The sequence below is a fragment of the Pneumocystis murina genome, assembly GCF_000349005.2.
Source record: "Pneumocystis murina B123 chromosome Unknown supercont1.14, whole genome shotgun sequence".
NCBI classification, from domain to species: Eukaryota; Fungi; Ascomycota; class Pneumocystomycetes; order Pneumocystales; family Pneumocystaceae; genus Pneumocystis; species Pneumocystis murina.
In genome coordinates, this window is record NW_017802372.1 from 65,914 (window position 1) to 89,534 (window position 23,621).

The 23,621-nt window shown below is 29.2% G+C and overlaps 14 protein-coding genes across 14 annotated transcripts; 7 read left to right on the forward strand and 7 right to left on the reverse strand.

Moving 5' to 3' along the window:
- Positions 1–328: 328 nt before the first annotated feature.
- PNEG_02867 (hypothetical protein) lies at positions 329–1,532 on the reverse strand (the record flags this gene model as incomplete). Its single annotated transcript, XM_007876713.1, has 3 exons — positions 329–879; positions 925–1,318; positions 1,371–1,532. The coding sequence occupies 3 exons, from the start codon at positions 1,530–1,532 to the stop codon at positions 329–331; spliced, it is 1,107 nt and encodes a 368-aa protein (XP_007874904.1).
- A 274-nt stretch (positions 1,533–1,806) lies between these two features.
- Positions 1,807–2,575, forward strand: PNEG_02868 (hypothetical protein; the record flags this gene model as incomplete). The annotated part of the gene is made up of 4 exons (XM_007876714.1): positions 1,807–1,839; positions 1,890–2,054; positions 2,097–2,273; positions 2,323–2,575. 4 exons carry the CDS (start codon positions 1,807–1,809, stop codon positions 2,482–2,484), a joined length of 537 nt encoding a protein of 178 aa, XP_007874905.1. The 3' UTR covers positions 2,485–2,575.
- A 799-nt stretch (positions 2,576–3,374) lies between these two features.
- On the reverse strand, positions 3,375–5,037 carry PNEG_02869 (hypothetical protein; the record flags this gene model as incomplete). Its single annotated transcript, XM_007876715.1, has 2 exons — positions 4,211–5,037; positions 3,375–4,167 (listed from the first exon to the last, which is right to left on the reverse strand). The coding sequence occupies exons 1-2, from the start codon at positions 4,993–4,995 to the stop codon at positions 3,375–3,377; spliced, it is 1,578 nt and encodes a 525-aa protein (XP_007874906.1). The 5' UTR covers positions 4,996–5,037.
- A 109-nt stretch (positions 5,038–5,146) lies between these two features.
- On the forward strand, positions 5,147–8,025 carry PNEG_02870 (hypothetical protein). Its single transcript, XM_007876716.1, has 12 exons — positions 5,147–5,237; positions 5,279–5,365; positions 5,410–5,477; positions 5,530–5,606; positions 5,654–5,821; positions 5,867–6,166; positions 6,209–6,508; positions 6,550–6,657; positions 6,703–6,852; positions 6,897–7,155; positions 7,203–7,741; positions 7,786–8,025. The coding sequence occupies exons 1-12, from the start codon at positions 5,200–5,202 to the stop codon at positions 7,972–7,974; spliced, it is 2,283 nt and encodes a 760-aa protein (XP_007874907.1). The 5' UTR covers positions 5,147–5,199; the 3' UTR covers positions 7,975–8,025.
- A 556-nt stretch (positions 8,026–8,581) lies between these two features.
- Positions 8,582–10,461, forward strand: PNEG_02871 (hypothetical protein; the record flags this gene model as incomplete). Its single annotated transcript, XM_007876717.1, has 2 exons — positions 8,582–8,980; positions 9,027–10,461. 2 exons carry the CDS (start codon positions 8,582–8,584, stop codon positions 10,440–10,442), a joined length of 1,815 nt encoding a protein of 604 aa, XP_007874908.1. The 3' UTR covers positions 10,443–10,461.
- A 511-nt stretch (positions 10,462–10,972) lies between these two features.
- Positions 10,973–12,982, reverse strand: PNEG_02872 (hypothetical protein; the record flags this gene model as incomplete). Its single annotated transcript, XM_007876718.1, has 7 exons — positions 12,786–12,982; positions 12,282–12,730; positions 12,087–12,239; positions 11,746–12,039; positions 11,511–11,705; positions 11,120–11,466; positions 10,973–11,075 (listed from the first exon to the last, which is right to left on the reverse strand). The coding sequence occupies exons 2-7, from the start codon at positions 12,576–12,578 to the stop codon at positions 10,973–10,975; spliced, it is 1,389 nt and encodes a 462-aa protein (XP_007874909.1). The 5' UTR covers positions 12,579–12,730; positions 12,786–12,982.
- A 407-nt stretch (positions 12,983–13,389) lies between these two features.
- PNEG_02873 (cystathionine beta-synthase) lies at positions 13,390–15,240 on the reverse strand (the record flags this gene model as incomplete). The annotated part of the gene is made up of 9 exons (XM_007876719.1): positions 13,390–13,715; positions 13,759–14,193; positions 14,237–14,342; positions 14,390–14,704; positions 14,744–14,816; positions 14,865–14,942; positions 14,990–15,035; positions 15,089–15,178; positions 15,234–15,240. The coding sequence occupies 9 exons, from the start codon at positions 15,238–15,240 to the stop codon at positions 13,390–13,392; spliced, it is 1,476 nt and encodes a 491-aa protein (XP_007874910.1).
- Positions 15,241–15,335: 95 nt separating this feature from the next.
- Positions 15,336–16,226, forward strand: PNEG_02874 (hypothetical protein; the record flags this gene model as incomplete). The annotated part of the gene is made up of 6 exons (XM_007876720.1): positions 15,336–15,387; positions 15,439–15,675; positions 15,721–15,833; positions 15,936–15,947; positions 15,992–16,066; positions 16,114–16,226. The coding sequence occupies 6 exons, from the start codon at positions 15,336–15,338 to the stop codon at positions 16,153–16,155; spliced, it is 531 nt and encodes a 176-aa protein (XP_007874911.1). The 3' UTR covers positions 16,156–16,226.
- Positions 16,132–16,780, reverse strand: PNEG_02875 (hypothetical protein; the record flags this gene model as incomplete). The annotated part of the gene is made up of 4 exons (XM_007876721.1): positions 16,132–16,227; positions 16,276–16,503; positions 16,551–16,694; positions 16,735–16,780. The coding sequence occupies 4 exons, from the start codon at positions 16,778–16,780 to the stop codon at positions 16,172–16,174; spliced, it is 474 nt and encodes a 157-aa protein (XP_007874912.1). The 3' UTR covers positions 16,132–16,171.
- A 525-nt stretch (positions 16,781–17,305) lies between these two features.
- Positions 17,306–19,090, forward strand: PNEG_02876 (hypothetical protein). The gene is made up of 4 exons (XM_007876722.1): positions 17,306–17,410; positions 17,453–18,126; positions 18,178–18,326; positions 18,386–19,090. Exons 1-4 carry the CDS (start codon positions 17,346–17,348, stop codon positions 18,560–18,562), a joined length of 1,065 nt encoding a protein of 354 aa, XP_007874913.1. The 5' UTR covers positions 17,306–17,345; the 3' UTR covers positions 18,563–19,090.
- Positions 18,808–19,363, reverse strand: PNEG_02877 (hypothetical protein; the record flags this gene model as incomplete). The annotated part of the gene is made up of 5 exons (XM_007876723.1): positions 18,808–18,888; positions 18,944–19,018; positions 19,069–19,106; positions 19,149–19,196; positions 19,240–19,363. The coding sequence occupies 5 exons, from the start codon at positions 19,361–19,363 to the stop codon at positions 18,808–18,810; spliced, it is 366 nt and encodes a 121-aa protein (XP_007874914.1).
- Positions 19,364–19,463: 100 nt separating this feature from the next.
- On the forward strand, positions 19,464–19,796 carry PNEG_02878 (hypothetical protein; the record flags this gene model as incomplete). Its single annotated transcript, XM_007876724.1, has 2 exons — positions 19,464–19,581; positions 19,627–19,796. 2 exons carry the CDS (start codon positions 19,464–19,466, stop codon positions 19,794–19,796), a joined length of 288 nt encoding a protein of 95 aa, XP_007874915.1.
- Positions 19,797–19,949: 153 nt separating this feature from the next.
- PNEG_02879 (hypothetical protein) lies at positions 19,950–21,439 on the reverse strand (the record flags this gene model as incomplete). Its single annotated transcript, XM_007876725.1, has 5 exons — positions 21,291–21,439; positions 21,193–21,251; positions 20,960–21,137; positions 20,499–20,912; positions 19,950–20,455 (listed from the first exon to the last, which is right to left on the reverse strand). Exons 1-5 carry the CDS (start codon positions 21,418–21,420, stop codon positions 19,950–19,952), a joined length of 1,287 nt encoding a protein of 428 aa, XP_007874916.1. The 5' UTR covers positions 21,421–21,439.
- A 485-nt stretch (positions 21,440–21,924) lies between these two features.
- PNEG_02880 (hypothetical protein) lies at positions 21,925–23,570 on the forward strand (the record flags this gene model as incomplete). The annotated part of the gene is made up of 2 exons (XM_007876726.1): positions 21,925–22,746; positions 22,809–23,570. The coding sequence occupies exons 1-2, from the start codon at positions 22,216–22,218 to the stop codon at positions 23,568–23,570; spliced, it is 1,293 nt and encodes a 430-aa protein (XP_007874917.1). The 5' UTR covers positions 21,925–22,215.
- Positions 23,571–23,621: the final 51 nt, after the last annotated feature.

Here is a 23,621-nt window from a genome sequence, read left to right on the forward strand (position 1 = left end):
AAATCAACCCCTCGTCAATTTATAACAAAATTTCTTTACGTCAACTCTATTTGTTTCTCTTTTTTTTCAAATACTAATTTGATCTCAATTTTATTTTTTCATGGCTTATCTGAACTTTTCAAGTTTAGCTGCTTTATCTTGTCAATCGTTATTCGATATACACTTTTAGTAATTTTATCGAAAAATTAAGCCCTTTAAAAAAATATTTTTTATCGAAACTAAGTTAGCTTATATATAAATAATACACTATTTTGCATTATCGAAACAATGAAATATTAAACGCATTATACATTCAAAGAAAAATTTCAACTTATCAAAGTTTATTATTTTATACCTCATCATCACTAGTATATTCCACCAGCCCTAACGAATTATTTAGACTCAAATGTGTTGTACATACAGCATTTAACGATTGAAGTGTATCTAACGTTTTACGTGAAAATATTTCATTTGTTTCTTCATCATATGCATTTTCCGAAACAGACGGATCAGAAGTATTTTCAATACTTATTTCAACGGGAATGTGTGATGGCCTTCCAGCAGGATTTACAGCACTAGAACCTCTTGCGTACCATATATCATCAGGAGCATCATAGCCATCTAAGCCAAAATCATCGCGTTTGATTTTTTTACCATAATTTTCAAGTTCTGCAATAAATTCTTTAGGAAGAGCACGTCGAATAGCTTCTGCCGCTTGTTCTTCAATACGTCTAGCATCACGTGCTTGAGAAACAGGATTAGGATCTTGTGTAGCCCAACGTACATTTAATACTTCGTTGTTTTCAAGCGATTGATGTGCCATTGCTTCTTTAGCAAACTGAGCATTTGCTTCATTAACATAAGTAATAAATGCAACACCTCTTGAGTTAAGAACACGAACTAGTAAACATTTAAGAAAATCTTATCTCATTTCATTATACTCACTGCGCTCAACCTCTCCCCATTCGGAAAAATGACGTGCAACAATTTCTTCAATATCATCTGTTACATGGATACGTCCACAATATAATGTATGATTTTGCCGCATAAAGCTACCAACACCTCCCATATCATCTCTATAATCAGAATGCTTATCACGACCAAAACAATCTACATTAGGCGAATATATATCATGTACATTTGGTAAACGATGCAGAAATGTACAATCTGGTCCATCGCTGCAGCTTCCTCTAGCAAAAAATAAACAAAAATATGCGCCTTTGATTTTATCTCCTCTAGTATATCCAGAATCTCGTTTAATATTACATCTTGTTTCACTTTTATTTTTATTTATATATTTATCCTCTTTATCTCCACCTGCCCATTTTCCATACCAAATCTATACAAAAAAAAAAACTTTAAAACAAAATAAAATACTGGTATAAGCCTACATTAAAAACCTGTCCTGTCTGAGGAGGCATTAATTCTCCTGTTCTTTCACGACCCTCAACTTGACGACGAGCAGGTCTCCGTTTCTTCTTTTTTTCAACGTTTTTTTCTTTACTATTTAAAGACAGATTCTGAGTATTCTCATCACCAGAAGCAAGTTCCATAACTGACTTTCTTAAAAATATGACTTTTTAACTTTATTTTTTTAATTTCTAATTATAATTAAAAAAACCTAAACCATTTAAAAATAGACAGCAAAAAAAAAAAGCAAAATCAAACAGCCAAATAAAATTCAAATATCAATAAGAAGAATTTTCCTCATATTGTCTTTTAATTATTTATTCTTGTATTTTTAACTTTCACTACTTTCAAAGACAGCTTTTAAAATAAGTCGGCGACGGATCGACAAAAAATCTATTCTTTAAAAAAAGATACAAAATGACAATTAAGCCTCATTTTACTGAGTATCAAGTAATTATATAATTTAAATTGGAATACCCTGCTTCTAATGATTATAAAAGGTTATTGGAAGACGTCTTCCAACTGAAAAAGAACCAGTACCAAAGTTATATCGTATGAGGATTTTTGCACCCAATACAGTAGTTGCAAAATCAAGATTTTGGTATTTTTTGAAGAAACTTCGAAAAATCAAGAAAAGCGCAGGAGAAATTGTATCATTGAATGTAGTATGTATTTTTTTTTAGTTTTTTTTGTGACTAATTAAAAAGATTTATGAAAAACGACCATGTAAAGTAAAAAATTATGGAATATGGCTTCGATTTGATTCACGTTCTGGGACACATAATATGTACAAGGAATACAGGGAAGTCTCGCGAACAGCAGCAGTAGATGCTCTTTATCAAGATATGGCATCACGTCATCGCTTGCGTTTTCGATCTATTCAAGTAATTGAACTATTTTTATTTATCTTTTCCTTTCTGATCTTTTACTTAGATTATTCGAGTAGTAGAACTTAAAAAGACTTGTGATGTAAAGAGATCATATATTCGTCAATTTCTCGATACAAAAATTAAATTTCCATTACCTCACCGTTATCCTAAATCTTTTACTAAAAGAACAGTATTTTTGGCCAAAAGACCATCTACAATCTATTGATCTAAATATATATGTATTAAAAATACTATTATTAATAATTTTATGTATTTAAATAAAGTATTTTTATTACATAACTATTTTGTAAACATGAAATATATTTTTTAATATTTTTTTATTCATTGTTTTAAAAAAGAACAAATTTTATCAATATTTTTCAAAACAATTTAAAATACGATCAATTATCTATTATTCAAGAATATATTCTAAAAATTAACTATCATAATATCATAAATTTGAAATTTAAGGTATTAATAAAATTTCTTATTCTCTTTAATATTAGAATTTATTTCAATAAAAATATTTATATAAAAAAAACTACTTTTATCTTAATAAAATAAACTTACATGCATTTATATTTAAAAACTGATTTTAAAAATCAATTACTTGTTAAATATAAAATACTATAAAATCAACTATATTTTAAAAAAATATTAAAGAAAATAGCAAATTCATAATATTTATTAATATAAATATAATAAAAACAATTTCTGTTAATAAAATTAATACCTTAAATCATAATATATCCTAAAAATCAAAAAGTTTAATTTTATAAAAAAATAAAAACGTAAATTTTCAAAAACATACTTAATAAAAAATCAATATATTATCTGAATGCTCTTGTTTGCATCCCATAAATAAATCAAAATTTATCATAATTAATAAATTATATATGTTTTCAAAATTAATAATATATTTTCTACAAAACAATTCATTATAAACATTCTCAAGTAATAGAGATATTTAGATATTTGATATCCTATTTTTCTATTATAATGAAAAATAGCTGACTTATTTTTTAATTCATATTAACTAATCTTAAATACAAATAAACGTAAATCAAAAATTAAAATCCCACTTTCATAAATTCTTTTGTTTTCAATATAACACGTTCAGATAGATCTCAAAATTGCTTCTAATTTTTCTAGCTGAGAAGAGCAATTAGCTAACGAAACATTATTTTTTTTAGATTTATAAAAATATGACAATTTTCTCCAAAGCTCACGCTCATCAACTGCACTTTTTCTAGCATCCAAAACTTCCAAAAAATTATCTTCTGTCTTCATTAGCATCTCTTCAGTTTGCTCATCATCAAGATTTTCCAAAGCAACAAAAGATGAATCGTCATTAGTATTAAAAGATACATTTTCTTGATCATTCAATATTGGACTTAACTCATCCATATCAGAACTAGTATTTTCATTATTACTAACCTGAGAATTATCTGATATAAAAGATATTGCAGATGAATTATCTTCTAAATGAATATAATTATCCTCGATACCAGAAAAGTTATTACACAAATGCACCCCTTTTGCACGTCTTCGGATGGTACTCAAAGGAATTTTAGAAAGTTTGTTTTTTATTGCATCAAAATCTAGCTTTTGACCAGTCTCATTCAATACAGTCATTTCAATTCTTCTAGGAAGATTAAGCCAATATTCGTCAGAATTCCTATTAATTCCAAGTATATCAACAGCAACAAGTACATCCTTTGAACGCACAACATACTGAGAATGAAAGTTGGAAGATCTTTCTGCACGAAGTCTAGAAAGCGCTATAAAATGTGCCATCTGTACAAGCCGTTGAGTCAATCTACGTGCAAGTTCATACATATGCACTAAAGTTGTCCTATATAACACAACTTCTTTAGAAAAAAATTCTGTATCTCTATTAAAAAACAATCTATCAAAATATTATAAATAATCATAAAAACATTATGCCCTACTTCTCTGATAGTTCAATAAACGATTTAGGACGCAAAAAACATATTTCGGGCGATACTTTTAATAAAGGTTCTTGAATAGAAGAAAACGATTCACTAACATAATCCCATGCTATCTCTATCTCATTAGTTTTTTTATTCTCCAAAAAAGACCACTCAGGTCCCCATGTTAATTTTTCCTGTTTTTCTTGAATTTTATCAGTAAATTCTTGTATTTTTTTAGCTTCTTTTTCTTCAATATTAATCCATTCATCACTCATTTCCATTGCAGCAGGAATATGCCGGAAACTAACAATCTCCTTCCCATTCCCTTCACAAAAAAGACGAAAAGCCTTCAATTCTTCATCCAAAATATTCATATAACCTATAACTTGCATAACGCTTTTACTACCTATATCTCTTGCAATATCTTCTGGATTATGACGACTTCTACGAGATAAACTTTTAAAAAATCGCTCTTTCTCTAATGAAGTCCATATTTCACCATTAATTTCAGATGATTCTAAAATATTCCTCATAATTCCAACATCCCTATCTTCTCCAATTTCTTTAATTGTTTGATTTAAAAGCTGCAAATATACAGGATTAATATGTTCAGGAATACAACGTGATTTTAAACGACGTTTACGAAATACTGTCATACGAAACATAGATCTACGTCGAAATAATCCTTTTAAACGTACAAATCCATCCATTTTCTTTTCATTACTAGTAACTTCATTTGAAATTATTATCTTTTTCTCATTTTTACACAATTCTTTATCAAAATTATCCAATTTCTTAATCATATCTCATTTTTTATAAAAAATAGCAAAGATTGCTGCATTTTTTAAAACATTTTTATCTTGTTTTTAAGTTTTTTTTATCGATATAAACCTTCGAATTCATGTTCACTGCAAAATATATTGTGCAATATTTAAACACAACATCAGTAAAATAGGAGCAGATTGGACATCTATTTAATATAAATAAAAATAAACTGCTCATTAACTATGCAAGATTTACCAAGAAGTGATGATCTTGAAGGAACGTAAGTTTACTAAATTTTTAAAAACTTACTAGAAAACATAGATGGAAATTCCTTGAGAAAGGAGTTTCTCAGATTATGGAAAATATGGAAGAGGGATTAAGTTTTTCCAAGTATATGGAAAATTATACGTAAAACAAATATATTTTTTAAAAAATTGTTTTATCATCAATAGTGTCGTATATAACTATTGTGCTCGACCCAAAACTAATGCAGATATATCTATGAATGAGTCGTCAAAAGGCATAGCTAAATAAAATTATTATAAACAGGAAGTTCTAAATAAAAATTATAGGTGCAAATCTACTAGGCAACGAGCTTTATTATAACTTAGTTCGTTACTTATCATCTCATATGCAATCTATTAAAAATGTTTGTTTGAAGAAATTCTACATAAAAATCTATTTATTATATTTTAGGAATCATTAAAATATAATGATGAGGCATTATTACAGTTCTATTCACACCAATGGTCAAAATATACAAGTGCTAGTTTTTGTATACATCATATATTTAAGTATTTAAATAACTTTTGGGTAAAAAGAAAAATCGATGAAGGAAAAACAGGCGTTTATAATGTTTATACTGTTTTAATCCTATTTTAAAATAAGCATGATTACTAACAAAATTAGCTTGCATTAGTTAGATGGAAACTTGATATGTTTGATGATATCCATGAAAAAGTGACTGAAACTTTATTGAAAGTTATTGAAAAGCAAAGAAATGGAGAAATAATAAATACATCTCTTCTAAAAAATGTGATAAACTCATATGTTTCTCTTGGGCTTGATGAGAAAGATTCATCTAAACTAGTGCTCGATGTATATAACAATTACTTCGAAAAACCATTTATAGCTTCTACCGAAGTGTATTATAGAATAGAAGCAGAAAAATATATATCTGAAAATAGCATTACAGATTATATGAAAAAGGTTTGAACATTTTATCATTCTTTTTTTTTTTAAAAAATAAAGGTTGAAGCAAGATTCAATGAAGAAAAGACTCGTATACAGTTGTATCTTCACCCAAATACAACTAAGGTTCTTATGAATGTTTGCGATCACGTTTTTATACAAAACCATTCAGAGATTCTTCAAGACGAATTTCAAAATATTCTTGATTCTGATAGACAAGAAGATATGACTCGAATGTATACACTTCTTTCACGTATTCCTGATGGAGTAAATCCGTTGAAAGTAAAATTCGAAGCACACGTATGTAAAGCAGGATTACTTGCTGTAGAAAGAATAGTTGATGATTCTACTAACTCAGTGGTAATTCTGAATAATTTCATATTTAATATAACACAACTTAGGACCCTAAATCTTATATTGATGCATTATTAGAAATTCGTTCACAATATAATACATTAGTAGCAACTGCTTTTAAAGGAGATATGGAATTTATAAAAGCATTAGATAATGTATTGATCATTATAATTTTCTTATTTTTTATCTAATATTTCTAGGCTTGTCATGAATTTATTAACCGTAATAAGGTTTGCCGCCTATCTTCATCAAAATCTCCAGAACTTCTTGCAAAATATTGTGATTCTTTACTTAAAAAAAATTCCAAATATGTGGAAGAAAGTGATTTTGAAAATACACTTATCAACATTGTAAACTATTTTTTTCTCTAAAAAACCGTTATAACTACCAATAGATGACTATTTTTAAATATGTTGAAGATAAAGATGTATTTCAAAAATTTTATTCAAAAATGCTAGCCAAACGCTTAATTAATGGGACATCAGCATCTGATGACGCAGAAACAAGTATGATATCGAAACTGAAAGAAGCATGTGGATTCGAGTATACAAATAAACTCCAAAGAATGTTTCAAGATATAGGTGTATCTAAAGACCTTCAAGAATCATTCAAAGAATCATTAAAAAAAACATTAGATCCTTATAATTCCCAAAGTTAGTAATATATACATATATATCTTTATATCATTAATTTTTATTAGTTAATTTTTATATTATTGTTCTTGGGACAGGATTCTGGCCTCTACAACCAGCTTCCACTCCCTTTAATATTCCGAACGAATTAGTTGATATTTATGAAAAATTCCAATTATTTTACCAAAAAAAACATAATGGTCGCAAACTTAACTGGTTATTTCAATTGTCTAAAGGAGAATTAAAAGTTAATTATTTATCAAATACAAAAGTTGCGCATACGTTTCAGGTTTCTACATACCAAATGGGGATTCTTTTAGCTTATAATACTTCTACATCACTATCATATGAAAAACTTCAAGAAATAACAGCATTAAACAAAGACGTTTTGGATGCATCTTTAAGTATATTAGTAAAAGCAAAAGTATTATTGCTTTTCCCTCCAGATATGGCAGTGGGCGATAGTAATACTAGATATGATTTAAATATGAACTTTAAAAGTAAAAAAATTCGAGTAAATCTTAATATGCCTACAAAAATTGAACAAAAACAAGAAAGTGACGAAACACATAAAACAATAGAAGAAGATAGAAAGCTTTTAATGCAGGTAAATTTTCATTTTAACAAATATTATTTTTTTAATTTTATTAGTCTACAATCGTTCGTATCATGAAAGCTAGAAAAATCTTAAAACACGTTGTATTGATACAAGAAACCATTAGTCAAATCAAATCACGATTTATTCCAAAAATTTCTGATATTAAACGCTGTATCGATGTATTAATTGAAAAAGAATACATCAAACGATCCGGAAAAGATGAATATTCTTATCTTGCATAACTCATTATCTTTAATTTTTATATATTCTTTTTATTGGCAGATAATTCAACTATTACATATCCTTGAGATATATTATATTACCTATATAAATACATGATTTTTGCAAATCCTTTATCTACATAAACAATTCAACATTATCAATTCTCTTCAAAAATCTTCTAATCACTTCTTTAAACTATTTCATCCATATTTTTACAAATAAATACAAATAGCAAAATTGCTCTTAATACTTTTACAATAAACCCTTAACAAACGACCTTTATATATATTTACTTATTTTATACCAAGTCTTTCGTGGATACGCCAAATACGTGATATACACATATGACATAATATAAATATATATAACAATATATATACAAGAATATATATTATATAGCAAATAAAAAAGCATATTATAAGGGAATTTTGGAAAAATATAGGAACTAAATTTAATTCAAAGCACTTCCGTTATATTTTTTAAAAGTAACTGACAAACTATAACCTTTCAAAAAAACATCTAAAACAAAGCATCAAACCTAAACATATATAACAAATATATTTACAGATTCAGATCTGAACTAGTATTTTCGAAAGCAAAATAACTGAGAAAGCTTCAGACGGTACAATGGATCAACTAAGCGGTGTAGCACCGAGTTCGGAACCCTTTGAAATCATCAAAACTGAAGACCCAGAAGTGGAACGTAAACGTCTTGAGGATGCAGCACGTGCATTTCTTGTAGAACAGACCCATGAAGTGATCATTCCATCATATGCAGCATGGTTTGATATGTCAGTAATTAATGAAATTGAAAAAAAATCGCTTCCAGAATTCTTTAATAACCGTAATCGTTCTAAAACACCATCTGTTTATAAGGATTATAGAGATTTTATGATTAACATTTATCGGTTAAATCCGATTGAATATCTTACAGTAACCGCATGTCGTCGTAATCTTGCAGGAGATGTTTGTGCCATCATGCGTGTACATGCGTTTCTTGAACAATGGGGATTAATTAATTATCAGGTATAGCCTTTGTTAAATATCCATAATTAGCTAAATACATTGATAGATTGATTTAGAAACTCGACCATCGAGTATGGGACCACCATTTACAGGTCATTTTAGAGTAATTGCAGATACACCAAGGGGACTTCAACCATTTCAACCGGGACCGGGCTCAATGACCTCACATGGAAGATCTTTAACAGAGCCATCATCATCTCAAACAAAAACGAGTTATCATCTTGAACTTCGAAAGGAATCATATGATTCTATCTATGGAAAATCAGATAATATATTGACAAACGGTAGCAAGCAAACAGAAAGCGGATTAGATTTAAAAAAACAATATTTTTGTTTTACATGTGGTGTAGAGTGTTCTAGATTATTTTATCATAGCTTAAAAACAAAAAAATTTGAACTTTGTCCTAATTGTTATTCAGAAGGACGTTTTCCAGCAAGTTTTTTTAGCGGAGACTTTGTAAAAATGGAAGAGACGCCTATCAAAGGAAGCAAAGAAGACTGGTCTGATCAAGAAACACTTTTATTACTGGAAGGGTTAGAAATGTATGACGATGATTGGAATTTAGTTGCAGAACATGTTGGTACACGAACACGAGAACAATGTGTTCTTCGGTTTCTGCAATTGCCTATTCAAGATCCATATTTAGAGTCTAAAACAGAGGATTTAGGTCCATTACAATACAACCGTATTCCATTTTCACAAGCAGATAATCCTATCATGAGCGTTGTCGCATTTCTTGCTGGTGTTGTGAATCCAAATATTGCCGCAGCTGCAGCACAATCATCATTAGAAGAGCTAACACATTCTTTAAAAAAACATATTGATAAACAATCAGATAAAAATGTTACACATGATATTGATTTTAAAAATGACTCAGACAAATCGGAAATTAAACAAGAATCTTCCACACATTGTGATATAAATCAAATTACCAAATCAGAAGAAATGGATATCGATGAACATAAAGATCTAACATCAACAAAAATGTTGAAAAATGCAAATATATCTCCATCTAATACAATCGAAAAGGCTGCATCAATTGCCTTAGGGGCGGCTGCAGCAAAAGCACAAATTTTGGTATCACAAGAAGAACGAGAAATATCTAGACTTGTTTCAGAAGTCATAAAATTACAATTATCTAAACTAGAATTGAAATTACAACAATTTAATGAACTTGAACAAATTCTTGAAGCAGAACGACAGGAATTAGAAAAACATAGACAACAGCTTTATTTAGATAGGCTTTCAATGAAAAAACAGATTATCATGGTTCAAGAACAACTTAACCAAGCTATTTCTATAGGTGGAGAAGAAGGTTTATTAATTATAAAAAAAATAAATGAATTAGGCTGTAAAGGTCCTAAACTTGAATTTATATCTACAGACCAAGATAATCTACAAGCTTCAACAATTCCCTTGAGTCAAGAAGATCCATCAAATTATACATCTTATCAATTATAAACAAATTATACATATTAGCACATTAAAAATATTTTTTTTGTAGATAAACATAAAAAAATAAATATTATTTATATATTATACTTATTGATGTTCATATTTTTAACCTCATATTTTATATAAAATTGGAAATTTATCCAACCATTTTCTAATCTTTAATAATTTAAATAAATTTTATATGCAAAATAATTGTAATTTAATATTTAAAACTCATAAATATTTTTCAACAGAACTGTAGAATTACCATTAAAATTAAATGCAGATTTAATAAGTTCATAACTCTATACAAATCGATTTTTTTTCTAGAATTTAAACTTTAAAAATCAAATATTAGCACGTTAATTAAAATCATAGAGATCTTAATTTATAAATAAAAAACCATCAAATATAGACTAAATTGCCATTTTTTAAAATAATAAAAATAAGATATAAAAACCAATAGTCGAAATAATAGTTATTTAAATTTTCATTAACATATTGTACACTATTAAAATATATTACACATATACATTAAGATATCATGAAATATTCTTTTAATCTAAATTATTCGTAGATTTAACCTCATTATTACAAGTAGATGTCTGATCAAATATGTTATGCTCATCCGACAATAAACCAATACGATATTTAAGAGACCTAAATCATAAATTAAATAATGAAGAATCAAAAAAATACCTTACAATTCATTCATATCATCTATTTCTATCTCAGAATCAAAATCATCATGATCATATTTATACCGATCAACAACCAATGGATCTAATAAAGGACTATGAATATAACGAACAATGCTTTTTCTATCAATCATAATTCGACCACCTCTGCCAATGCGTTGCCTATAAAAAAGTCTTCTAGTATTAAATTTAGTGGAATGCGATAAAACAGATGACGAATCAAAAGGTAGGGAGGAATAATCTTCTTTAGAGGATAAGCCCAATGACGCTTTTTTCGTATTTAAACAATATGATGCAGTAATCGTTCTGAAGAAAGTAAGAGGATATAATTTCGGGTAAGGACAATATGGATTCTAAATACAGTTAAAGTATTTATAAATATTAAGAAGAAAAATACATCTGTAATATCTTTCCAGCCAACATTCGAAAGTTGCCTCTGACGAAGAGCTTTCTCAAGTGCAGAATGGGCAGCAGCAGCCTTTTCTGCTTGATAATCTTCTAAAAGAAAAAAGGTATCGCCCTCATTAAAACCAGTTGTTTGAGGTACCGAAATATGAACGGTAGAACTTCCATTATCGTGCGTCTTTTTCTTCTAAACCATATTTAATATATTCAAAAAAAAGAACAAGTACCTTATGGGAAACCAAATCATCATCATCATCTTTAATTCCAAGTTTTCGTTTTATTTCCTTTACATGACAACGCTGATTAAAAATACGCTGCTCCAAAAGTATAGATTCTTTCTTCAATTGCTCTCTTCTAACAACCAATTCTATTAAATTACGTGCTTGTTCCATTTCTGAACGAAGCTTTCGCAATTTTTCGGAACTCTGAGCATCTGATCTTCGAGTTTTACGAATCTGTCGTATCTCTCGTCTTCGAAAACATATGTATGGGTCATTATCATCTTTTTCGTTTTCCTCGAACTATTTTTTTAGTCAGATCCTAACATAAATTTCAATTATCTTTTTACTCTCAAAGAAGGCATAAGCTGTTTCCCATTATTAGAAATCCGTCTATGCTTCCAATAAGGATAGATTTGCTTAGCAAAATATTTATAAGATGAAATGGATGAGTTAACAAATGCTGATTCAAATTCAGAAAAATCGGAAATTTGAGAAACATCCTATAAATAATAAATAACACAAAAAAAAAGATTTCTCAAAACCGTATAAAGACATTGTTTTTCATTTGTTAAAACTTCAAATTGATTCATAATAAGCTCAAATACATCTTCTGAACAATAATTTTCCCTCGAACGCTTAGAACCATTAAATTTCAAAAGCCAATCACTATCTTCCTCATTCATACTATATGGACATCCTTCAGAATCTTCTACTGTCATTGAAAAGCGAATAAACGTAGACGGTTCTATAAATGTTTTTTTATATAATTTTTCATAGTTATCAACAATCTTAGAAGCATCTGGTGTAGGAATGTAAACTTGCTTTGAATTAAGAGACATTTGTGAAGCAATTGCTGTTCGTAAATGATGTTCCTATATAAAAAAACCATCAGTTATTCATTATTATATTTTCCTTCAAAAAAAAAAAAAGTATAGAAATATAAAAAAAATACAGAAAAAAAACTTACATCTTCTTCATCTTTATCTACCCCCTATAAAAATATCAGCTACTCAAATTTTCTAAATCCCGTCCAAAGTTATATATACCGTCTCGACAAGAGGAACACTCCGCTGAAGCGATATTTCTTCATCTAAATCTGGGATCTCAATTGCCCGGTAAATTTGCAACGGAGCCTTAATAGAAATCTTCCGCTGTCGGAAACGAGCACCTGTAGCCTTTGCCATCTTTTAATTCAATATTAATCAACAATTGTAAGAGTTTTCTCGTCAACGGAGTAAAAATTAAAGAAATTCCCAACTAAAATATGTTATAAATAGAAATAATCATTCCCAAACGTAATACCCAAATACCTAAATGCTTTGAAGCCTCTTTTAGCCTTTAAGGTCTCTTTATTATCCCCTTTTTTGCTTTTATCCTTTCAAAATTCACTTTAAAAAAAAGCAATTTATTTACGTATTCACTGACGCAAAAGCCATATCAAATCCTTAAATATAGACGAAACATATATTATTTATTGTTTTATGGCAAATTCAGTCTTTTTAATGTTCTTTTGTCCTCATAAAAAACGAGTATCCTCGCAGAGCAAATTTTTTCAGTAATGTGTAGGGTTAGGTATATATTATCACGTGATCAAATAAAGGATATGTAAATAAGCATAGTATATAAATTGAATATATAGAGGCAATTAGATCACAAAACATTCCTATAAATAAAATCCAAAAGATCTGTTCGTGTAACAACATGTTTTGGAGTAAAAAAACAAGTATCAGATAAAGGTGTAACAATAATAGCATATCTATAGCTATTCAAAAAATCCATAAGCATAAGAACAGGAGTGTCAAGTGTAATGACTACAAACCGCTCCTTAGGAGAAACAAAGCAAGATGAAGATTTTAAAGAAAACCATTGTTCAATGCTAATAGGGTTTTCAAGTTGTTTTTGAAAACACGACATTACGGTAGCAATTGAGTCATGGAAAGAAGAAAGAGAACGTGCTACAGATGATAAGATACCCCCTATAATATGTAAAAAGAAAGATTAAAAGATTATTAGGCTTACGTATAGAAGCAAGACCAACCAATTTTTTCGATAAGTCTACAATTGGAAATACCTCAAGTGAATTATTCCTCATAATCTTTAGAAGAGAAAGACAAGTAAAAGATGTATCTATAGGTCTAAGAGACTTAAGATTCATTGATTTTAGAGTGAGTGTATCCAAAGTTAATTTTTTAGGGTTTTCAAGAAATGAATAATCAAACATCCAACGATCATCCAAAAACTTACTAATATAATTCCTAACAGAATCCGGAAAAATAACTACACATGTTTTTCCTTTTCCTAATTTTTTTGCAGCAAGTACTGCGGCAGCCATTGCAGCACCGCTACTTCCACCACACAAAAGCCCTTCTCTTGCAATCAACCGTCTAGCCATTAAAAAAGATTCTTTATCACTTATTTTAATCCAACGGTCCACAAGAGATCTATCAAGAACATCTAATTTTATTAGCCCTAAACACAAATATTCTATAAATACAACCTGGTATAAAATCGTACCCGATTCCTTCAATATGATACATCCCTACTTCTGTATTTAAAGACTCAGGCAAAGCAAGAATTGATCCTACTGGATCCACGCCAACAATCTAACACTCATCAGGAATAAAGAAAAAGATTAATAATATATAATTACTTCTATATTTTTATTATACTTCTTCAATGTTCTTGCAAGACCAGAAATAGTCCCTCCTGTCCCAGCACCCGCCACAACCATATCTATTTTACCTGCTGTTTGCGCCAGGATCTCAGTTGCTGTATAAAGCTCATGTGCTTTCGGATTATTAGAGTTTCCATACTGATCGAGAATTACAGATCCCGGAATTTCCTTGTTCAGCCTCTTTGCCATTCCAATATGAGATTCTGGAGAATCCCAAGGAACATCCGAAGGCGTCAAAACAACTTCTGCACCCAATGCCTTTAAAATAGCAATCTTTTCCTGTGACATTTTCTACCATTATTAATAATATCTAAAAATTCTCTATATAACCTCTGGAAGTGTAATAATCATACGATATCCTTTAATTGCCGCAATTAATGATAATCCAATACCTGTATTACCACTTTTGTCTTTTATTTATACAATATATATTTTCACATCTATAATCTACCTTGTAGGTTCAATCAGAGTAGATCCAGGAACTAACTTTCCATCCCTCTCCGCTTGTTCAATCATCATTTTAGCAATCCTTATTTTTAGCCTATCAGACCCCTTCCCAATCCTTTTTTAACAAACCTGTCTTTAATACTCCCTCCTGCATTAAAAAATTCACATTTAGCCACTATTAATCCCAAAAAAATCATTAATAAAAGAAAAAAACTCGAAAAAACACACAAATATCACATTCAAGCAGTTCTTCTCCTGGAATATGATTTAATCGGATTAATGGTGTTTGTCCAATATGTTGCAAAATACTCTGAGAAACTATATAAAAAAACACATGAATAAACAATAATATATCTTATAAAGAATAACTTACAATTCATTCTTAAGTACGTTTAACTGTTAAAACTATTAACTTTTAAAACTTAATATCAACCCACGTTTAATCTTAACCCTTTCCGTTTTTTTTTCAAAAAAAATGGGTTATAAGAATTCTAAACTAATAGACGCATTATCTAATCTACCTCATTGTAAGTCTTAATATTTAAATTCCTTAAACTAATAAATAATCTTTTATCCAGTCAATCAAGAAGAAATTAATCGTATACATGAATGTTTTATGAAATTAGATGCAAATCATTCTGGTTCTATTAATGCTTGCGAGTTTCTTTCAATTCCTCAAATTGCAAAGAATCCACTAGCAACACGTCTTTTTGCTGTAGTTGATGAGGACGGAGATGGAAATATGAATTTTGAAGAACTTATAAAAAGTTTAAACATTTTTTCAAGTAAAGGGCATAAAAGGGAAAAACTATTATGTATATAAATATATTTTCCTTTATATTATTCAAATTTTTTTTTAGTTACTTTCAAAATTTATGATATAGATCGAGATGGATATATTTCGAACGGGGAGCTTTTTCTTGTTCTTAAAATGATGACGGGAAATAATATAAAAGATTTACATTTGCAGCAGGTAAGAGGAATAGAAAGATAATTTTATATGTTTATTTATTTATTCATAAAAATTTTATATTTTAATAAAAAATCACTAAATTAATTTACTAATATAATATAGATCGTTGATAAAGTAAAAAAATAAATTATTTTATTTTTCCTTTTGTTAATAAACAGACCATTATAGATGCAGATCAAGATAAAGATGGAAAAATTAGTTTTGAAGAATTTACACAAATAATTATAAATACAGTATATTACTGTACTTTTTTTATTGATTTTCGATTGATTGAAATTAGGATGTTACAAAAAATATGGCACTCGATTCCACTTTATATTAATTCATTTATCTAATTTTTATGTTCCAGCTCCTACTTTTCTTGCTTTTAACAGTGTTAAGACATAACGCATTACTAATTTTTATTATTAATATTAATACATAAAATTTTATCCTATTAAACCTTCAAGAATTCGTTCTTCCCAAAACCCCATTTCATAATCTACTAATCCATACTTTTCTAATTGATCACACCATCCAATAATATCTTGTCCAAGCATTTCTAAATGAACTTCTGTAATTGACGGATGACATGTATTTGTCTTAATTTCTTCTCCCGTTCGACATAAAAAATACAACCAAGCTTCATTCAAAGAATGCCAAGCACCAAGAGTAATATTTATAGCTTCACCTAAATTATATATTAACCCTAACCCTATACATAACACTTATATAAACCTTCATGAATAACTTTATTCACTAACCAATTCGTCATTTCCCACAAAATACGACTAGCATCATTCCAACGGCTTCCAGATATTTCTACTACAGTTTTAAGAATCATCGTTTGAATTTTATCTTTTTCGACATCGCCTGATACATCTATAAATGTCATTTAAAATAAATTCCTCAAATTTTTAACCTTGAGATTCGAATCGAACAGATCCTGAAGAAATAGATCGATCCATTCAATATTTTCAGAGTATCCAAACAATTCTTTTATAGGATGTCTTTTTATACTTTTTTTATAAAGGGAGAAAAGCGAAATAGGTCTCAGACCCCATTGATTTTTGATATTATTTTAGACACAATTAAAAGTAAATACAAGACGCATATAAGAATACACTATGCATACAATACATAAATATCATATATAAACTGTCTAGACATTTGTATATATAATAATATAATTTATCGATATTTCAATATTAATCTAGAATACGTGTAGTTAATTAATCTAGAAAGTGCGCATACATAACAATTAAATCCTTTATAAAGTAATATTTATATAACAAATCTATTTTATTTTTATTAAAATACGTATAAGGTGTATTTTAAGAAAATATTAACTTTTTTTAAGCCATATATATCTTATTTATTAGTATTATATTGACTTTTTATTCATTATTATCTATACGGTATTTCTGCTATTTAAAATAGATATCGTATCAGCCAAGCCTCTTGAGCTTTATTTTTAATTTACGTAGCGCGTCGAAGGTTCATCAAAACCTTGTATCTAAAAAACAAACGCCGATGCGTCGGAAACTACGACAAAAAGCTACATCAGCCTCAGTTCAAGGAAGAATGGGGACAGCTAAGTAGGTCTATCAGTGTAAATATCCAGAAACTTATATATAAAGATCATCTAAACTTAAAAATACCCATACATCATCAATCCTTCCTTCTTTACCACGGAAAAGAGGACGGCCGTCCAAGAAACAAGAAATAAAGACAGAAGAAGGAATGATAGAAGCATCAAAGAAGGAATTAAAAGAGATTCAAACAAGTAAAAATAAGGAAAATAATGAAAAAGAAAATTTAACTCAAAAACAAAAACAAATAAAAACTCCATTATCACATAAAGAGCGAGGATTAAGTGTTAGTTTAGTGGTTGGAAAAAGCGGAATTGCACGGGTTGTTCAAGAAGAAATAGATGTGGTAGTTTCAGCACCACAAGCAAATGTACGTAATGGGACAGGATTAATGGAACGTGTACTTTCGACTCAAGCCCATGGGATACCTTATCAAGCGGAATATAAACGACCGAATGATAGTTTAGCATTTATAACGAATAGAGAAGGGTATGTTCGTGTAGAACCATTAACTGGAGTTTTATCACCTCAGCTTCCAACGCCTATGGATTCGGATTTTTATATGGATATTAAAGGACAAGAAATGATGAACATTCAGAGTTTATTAAGCCCAGAAAGTCAATGGGAAAGTTCAGGAGATGATATAACAGATGAAGAAGATATTATGGATGCACGTGTGGCAATGAAGAAATTAATTGATAAAAGACGTACAGTAGGTTTAGGTAGGTTTTTTGAAAGGAGTTTGTCTATTTTTTAATGGTGGTGTTAAACAGGCTTAGACGAATTTCTGGGAAGTGATGTATTAAATACACCATCATTTCGAGTGGGAAAACGGCAACGAAAACTTTCTTGCAAAGCATGTCATATGACATTTCGACAACTTTGGATTTTACATGCCCATGAAAAAAAATGCAATATCAAAGTAAGTTAAACAGAAAATACCTTTTTTTTCAAGGGCATTAAACTAACAAAAAATAATAGCAAACTCCATTTCTTTCTTCCGACTATTTCGATGATACTATCGAAGATGCAATTTCTTATTTTCATGAAGATACACGCTCAGAACAAAGTATTTCATCACCAATTCTTCCTGAGTCCATCCCCCTATCTAAATTCATTGAACATTCTACACCGCGAAAAAACATTCTCTCATCTTAGACATTAAATAGGAAAAATTATATTTTTTTATTCAACAAAAAAAAAGATATATTTTAACATAACAATTCACTATAGCAAAAATATTCAATAAGAAGCATTTGGACAATTTTATATCCAACTTTTCCAATCCATATTTGCTTTAATCCAAAAAGAAATAATTATTCATAATGATGCCGGGAAATATAATATTAATAAGTGTAGAGTAATATTCATCTATTTATGTCGAATTTATTAACTTGCATTATTTAATCACCACTTTTCTTGGGGATTTGCTTTAAACTGTTCATATTCTGATCGATTAAAGAAAGATAATTCTGTTTCATTCTCTAAATTAGCAAGAAATAACTGTTATTTATATATTTGAAAAAATTACATACCTACACCGCAACGTTCAAGTGTCATACATGGATCTAGTATCCATTCATCATGGTCCAAATTAATAATTCTATTTGATGTCTATTTATTCATATTATTTAATCACTTTATACAAATATATTAAATTTTACCTTGGCACTTTGTGAATGAACATATATTTTAAGTGTATCTAAGAAAATAAATATTTTTTTTAAAAAAACACTATTAAAACCAAATTTGGGTAGTTGATAAGCTTTATATTCCGGGTTTTTATAAATTTCTTTTCTATATTAAAAATAAATTTATATAAAAATAGAATTAACCATTAAAAATAAGTGTCTGAAGGTCTTTTACTGTTGTTTTTTCAAGATTAATTTCGCATAAAACTAAATACTTAATAACTCGATATGTAAAAGATCTGATTAAACGAATAGTTAAAATTGCCATTCAAGAAGATACAGTAATAAAAAAATGATAAAATAAATCGAAATCGAATATAAAAATATTTAAGATCATAGAAAATATTAAAAAAAAAGCAAATAAGCAAATGATTATTGACTTAACAAATGACGAAAAAGAATTAAGAAAAAATACATCTTCATTATCCTCAATTCAATGTGCTATTTGTCTTGATTCACCAAAAGATTTGAGTGCAACTCCATGTGGTGAATGATATGAGAGATTAACAGTGAGATGACTAAGATATTTAGGCCATTTATTTTGTTATGCATGCATTCATCAAGCATTATCAAGTGCAGGTACAACTTGCCCTATTTGTAGACAAAAAGTATCACGACAACGAATTCTTGCTCTTGAAGTAATGCTTGCACCAGAAACCAGTGAATACCCAAGCAAAAATAAAGAGATAAGGCATGTTTAAGCTAGAAATATTGAACCATGTCACAAAGAAAGATCAAAAGAGCAGATTAAACAAACAATAATATAGATAAATTTTACTTTACAGGGTATATTATGCATTATTTATACAGTATATATCTGCTTTATACGGGATTTAAGCGCACTTATGTATTTTTTAAACTATTTCAATATTTTCATTTTCAACGTCTCTTACAAAACAACAAACAAAAAATCCAGTCATTTCATTAGAATCACAACGAATAGATGAATTAGCAACCTCTGTGGCTAATGCTTTATTATTAGAAGAATTATCTATTTTTCCTCGGGTAGTCCAACCAGGCATTATATGAGCAATACGCCAACCACGCTTTTGAGCAACTTCACTTTTTAATGCATGAATTGCTACTCTTTCGTTTTCTATGCAATAAATTGAACAAGTACTATATGTAATTTTCAAAGCGGAAGGAAATTTCATAGCATGTATAACAAGACGTAGTTGAAACAACGAAAGACGTTGAAGACGCTCGTTTAAAGCAGCTGTATCTTTTTTTTGAAGAAAATCTTCTTTATTTTGGCGCCCAGAACCAGAACAACTTGGATCCAGTAAAATATGTGTAACATGTTGAAACATAGGATCATATACATTTGTCATGGTAAAATCAAGACAAATAGTCGTTACCACTAGATGAAATTAGCTAAAAACAATAACAAGAGAAATACATACAATGAGTAGCACCAGCCTTATTAAGCATAGTTTTAAGCGTATCGAGTCTTTGAGCATTTCGTTCAAATGCCAAAATATGCCCAGTTCCTTTCATAATTGCAGCAAGATGAGTAGTTTTATTACCAGGTGAAGCACATGCATCTATAACATGACTTTTGGGAGGAGGAGATAAAATAAAAGCAGGTATACAAGAGGCTTTATCTTGTAATATGAGAGATCCATCAAGATATGCAGGATGCTGAGTAAGTATAGTAGATGGATGAAATGCAAGAAGATTAGGGATATGGATATCTATAGCATATGTATTAGGTAAAAGTGTATCGATTAATGAATGTGAAAAATGAGAAAATCGATCAAGTACTTCGGATAAATTTGATTTCAGTGTATTAATACGTGCCCAACGAGGACGAATAACTATTATCAAATAAGCTGAAATTTTCATAAGGGAAAAAAAACAAAACCGATTGGATCAATAGAATTAAAAGGAGTAATATTTTTCAAACGAATACGAACAAGTTCTGCATGAAGACGAGTTTTGTGACGTAATACAGCATCACGAATAGATTTACGACATCTAACAAGACCATTTTTTGACAACAACAAATCATGAATCAATAACAAAGCAAGAGTTCGTGGTACCTAAAAGCGGATCATTCGAACAATGATAAATAATACACTAAATCAATGGATTCACCTTTTTTTCACAAGAACAAAATCCTGATCGTTCAATAATTTGCTCAAGCAATGATTTATCTACTATTATTAATCGATACCAAAAAAATTTAGCTTTACGTTTTAATGTTTCAAAGATAAGTGCACAAAGACGTCGTGCATCAGGATAAATTGAAGAAAGTGAATAAATACTCCCTTTTTTCGCCTCAACGTTTTCAAGAATTTGAGCTGCTCGTTCATATAGGCTCATAAATAGGAAAATAAAAAAATAATACAATCTATACTTGTCGAGATAACAAAATCCAATTTTCAAGAGTAAACTTAAACATTTTCAAAAGATATAAATTATTTTTATAAAAACTAAAAATCAATAAAAAAATAAACAAATATTAAGAACAGTAAAAAACTGTTCTTAATCTTTTTACTTAATTATTACTAAAGGATTATATTTAACAAATGGCAATTTTACAATATGGTTAGTAATCATATCAATCTTTTCTGTTTTTATTAATCTTTTTTTATAGTTTTGAAATTCAAGATTGAATCATATTCATTTATAGTTCAAACCCTATTTTTTAGTCAAACTCGCTTTTTTAGTTCCAGGTTTTTAAGATATCCGAGCGTTTAACCCTATTGAATTTATCTATATCGAGTTTAGTTAAAATTGATAAGTATACATTAAAACTAGAGGAAAAAAAAAATGTCAGAGCCAGCATAACCCTTCTATGATAAGAACAAGCCAGAATGTCGCTTAAATAATCAATAAATTGGCGAAAAATTAGTATAGAAAAAGCATAAATGAAAAATGGGTAAACCATATACCATATTACAAATATATGGGTATATAAACAATATTAAAAAAAAGAAATGGAAACTTCCTAACTATACTTTTCAATTGAAGGCAAGGATACACCTAATAACATCTCACGTCAACCCTCTTTCAACGGAAAAAAATCGAATCCTTATCAAACGTCTAGTTTTCATCATTAGGTTTCCTTTTTAAAAAAGTCCAGGATTATTGAATTGCTTTTCAGGATTCCCTTTTATGGAGCCATTTCATTCAGGTGTCTCTTTTCTTGACCCTTCGAACATGAATACTACCAAATGGGTTTCAATGTATCACTGGCCAATAACCACATATGCCGTGCAGGACATGCCTGATGTAAAATGGACAATGCATGATACTCATCCAATATCAACAACATTTCAAGAGAACCCTCATTTAATTCCTATTCATGATACATATTTATATCATCCATGGACATCAATTACACATTCTACATTAGGACAAAGTATGATAAATGCAGGAAGCAATATGGGCATTCATTCTCATCCTCCTGTTTATCCATATGGAGGATTTTATGGTAATGAATGGAATACAATAAAAAAAGAAAAAAATGTTAGTAGTGGACCAATTCCAGCGAATCCATTGCGTATTTATAAAGACTCAAAAGGAGTGGATTGGATTAGTTTTGCTTATAGTCGAGAACGAGTTCGAACTGAATATACAATCCGTGGCGACGTAGAAACTGTTGATTTAGATACCCTATCAGAAGAATTTAAACAGCAAAATTGTGTAAGAAATACAATTCTTATTCTTTATATTATTTTATAGACTTAATTTCTTATTTGTAACAGATTTATCCACGTGCACGTGTTCCACCTGAACAATATACCGGAACTCGTCATAGATATGAAACAGAATGTAATTCTATTGGTTGGGCACTTGCTAAATTAAATCCTTGTCTTCGTAATAAACGGGGATTAATTCAACGTGCAGTAGATTCATGGCGTAATAAAGAACCAAGTCTTCGTAGCAGAAGAGTTAGAAGAATGGTCGCATTAAATAATCTTCATTGTATACGGGAAGCACGTCATGTTCTGCATGCGTCAAATCAAGAATCTCCATTGCCGCCGCAGTTTCGGCAAGTTACATCAACAATTACGAACAGAGCAGCTCCAGGAACATTAGAAGAGAAAGGAAAATCATTAAATACAGAGGTTAAAAAACCAAAATACATTTTATTGGATGATATGAGGAAAAAGACCCGAGTTAGAATTCGTGTAGGGTTAGATGAGATAAATTTAGAAGAAATTCCAGATGCATTTCGACGAGATCATTGTGTATTTCCTCGTCGATTTATTCCAATGCATACTTCGACAGAACCGATAAATACATATGAACAGGAATTTCAAACAGAAGAGGCAAAAAAAGAGCAAATGTTAAATGAAATTGGCTGGAAACTTGCATGGTTAAATGTAAGATTATTTGAAAATCGACCGAGTTTTTTGCAGCGGGCTGTAGATGCATATAGAAATAAAATTGAAATAGTCACATGCGAGGAAAAATGGGGAACACGCAAAGGACGAAAAGCATGGTTTAATAAAACATATTCATGAAAAAAATAGATAAAAGGGTTGTATTTTATTAATTTATAAATGAAGGTATTT

Excerpts from the sequence above, each read along its gene's own strand:
- PNEG_02870 (XM_007876716.1), top strand. The coding sequence starts at position 5,200 with ATGCAAGATTTACCAAGAAGTGATGATCTTGAAGGAAC. Across the intron at positions 6,167-6,208 it reads TTACAGATTATATGAAAAAG|GTTGAAGCAAGATTCAATGA; the intron begins GTTTGAACATTT and ends TAAAAAATAAAG. Across the intron at positions 7,156-7,202 it reads AGATCCTTATAATTCCCAAA|TTAATTTTTATATTATTGTT; the intron begins GTTAGTAATATA and ends AATTTTTATTAG.
- PNEG_02876 (XM_007876722.1), top strand. The coding sequence starts at position 17,346 with ATGCGTCGGAAACTACGACAAAAAGCTACATCAGCCTCAGTTCAAGGA. Across the intron at positions 17,411-17,452 it reads GGAAGAATGGGGACAGCTAA|ATCATCTAAACTTAAAAATA; the intron begins GTAGGTCTATCA and ends TTATATATAAAG. Across the intron at positions 18,327-18,385 it reads AAAAAAAATGCAATATCAAA|CAAACTCCATTTCTTTCTTC; the intron begins GTAAGTTAAACA and ends AAAAAATAATAG.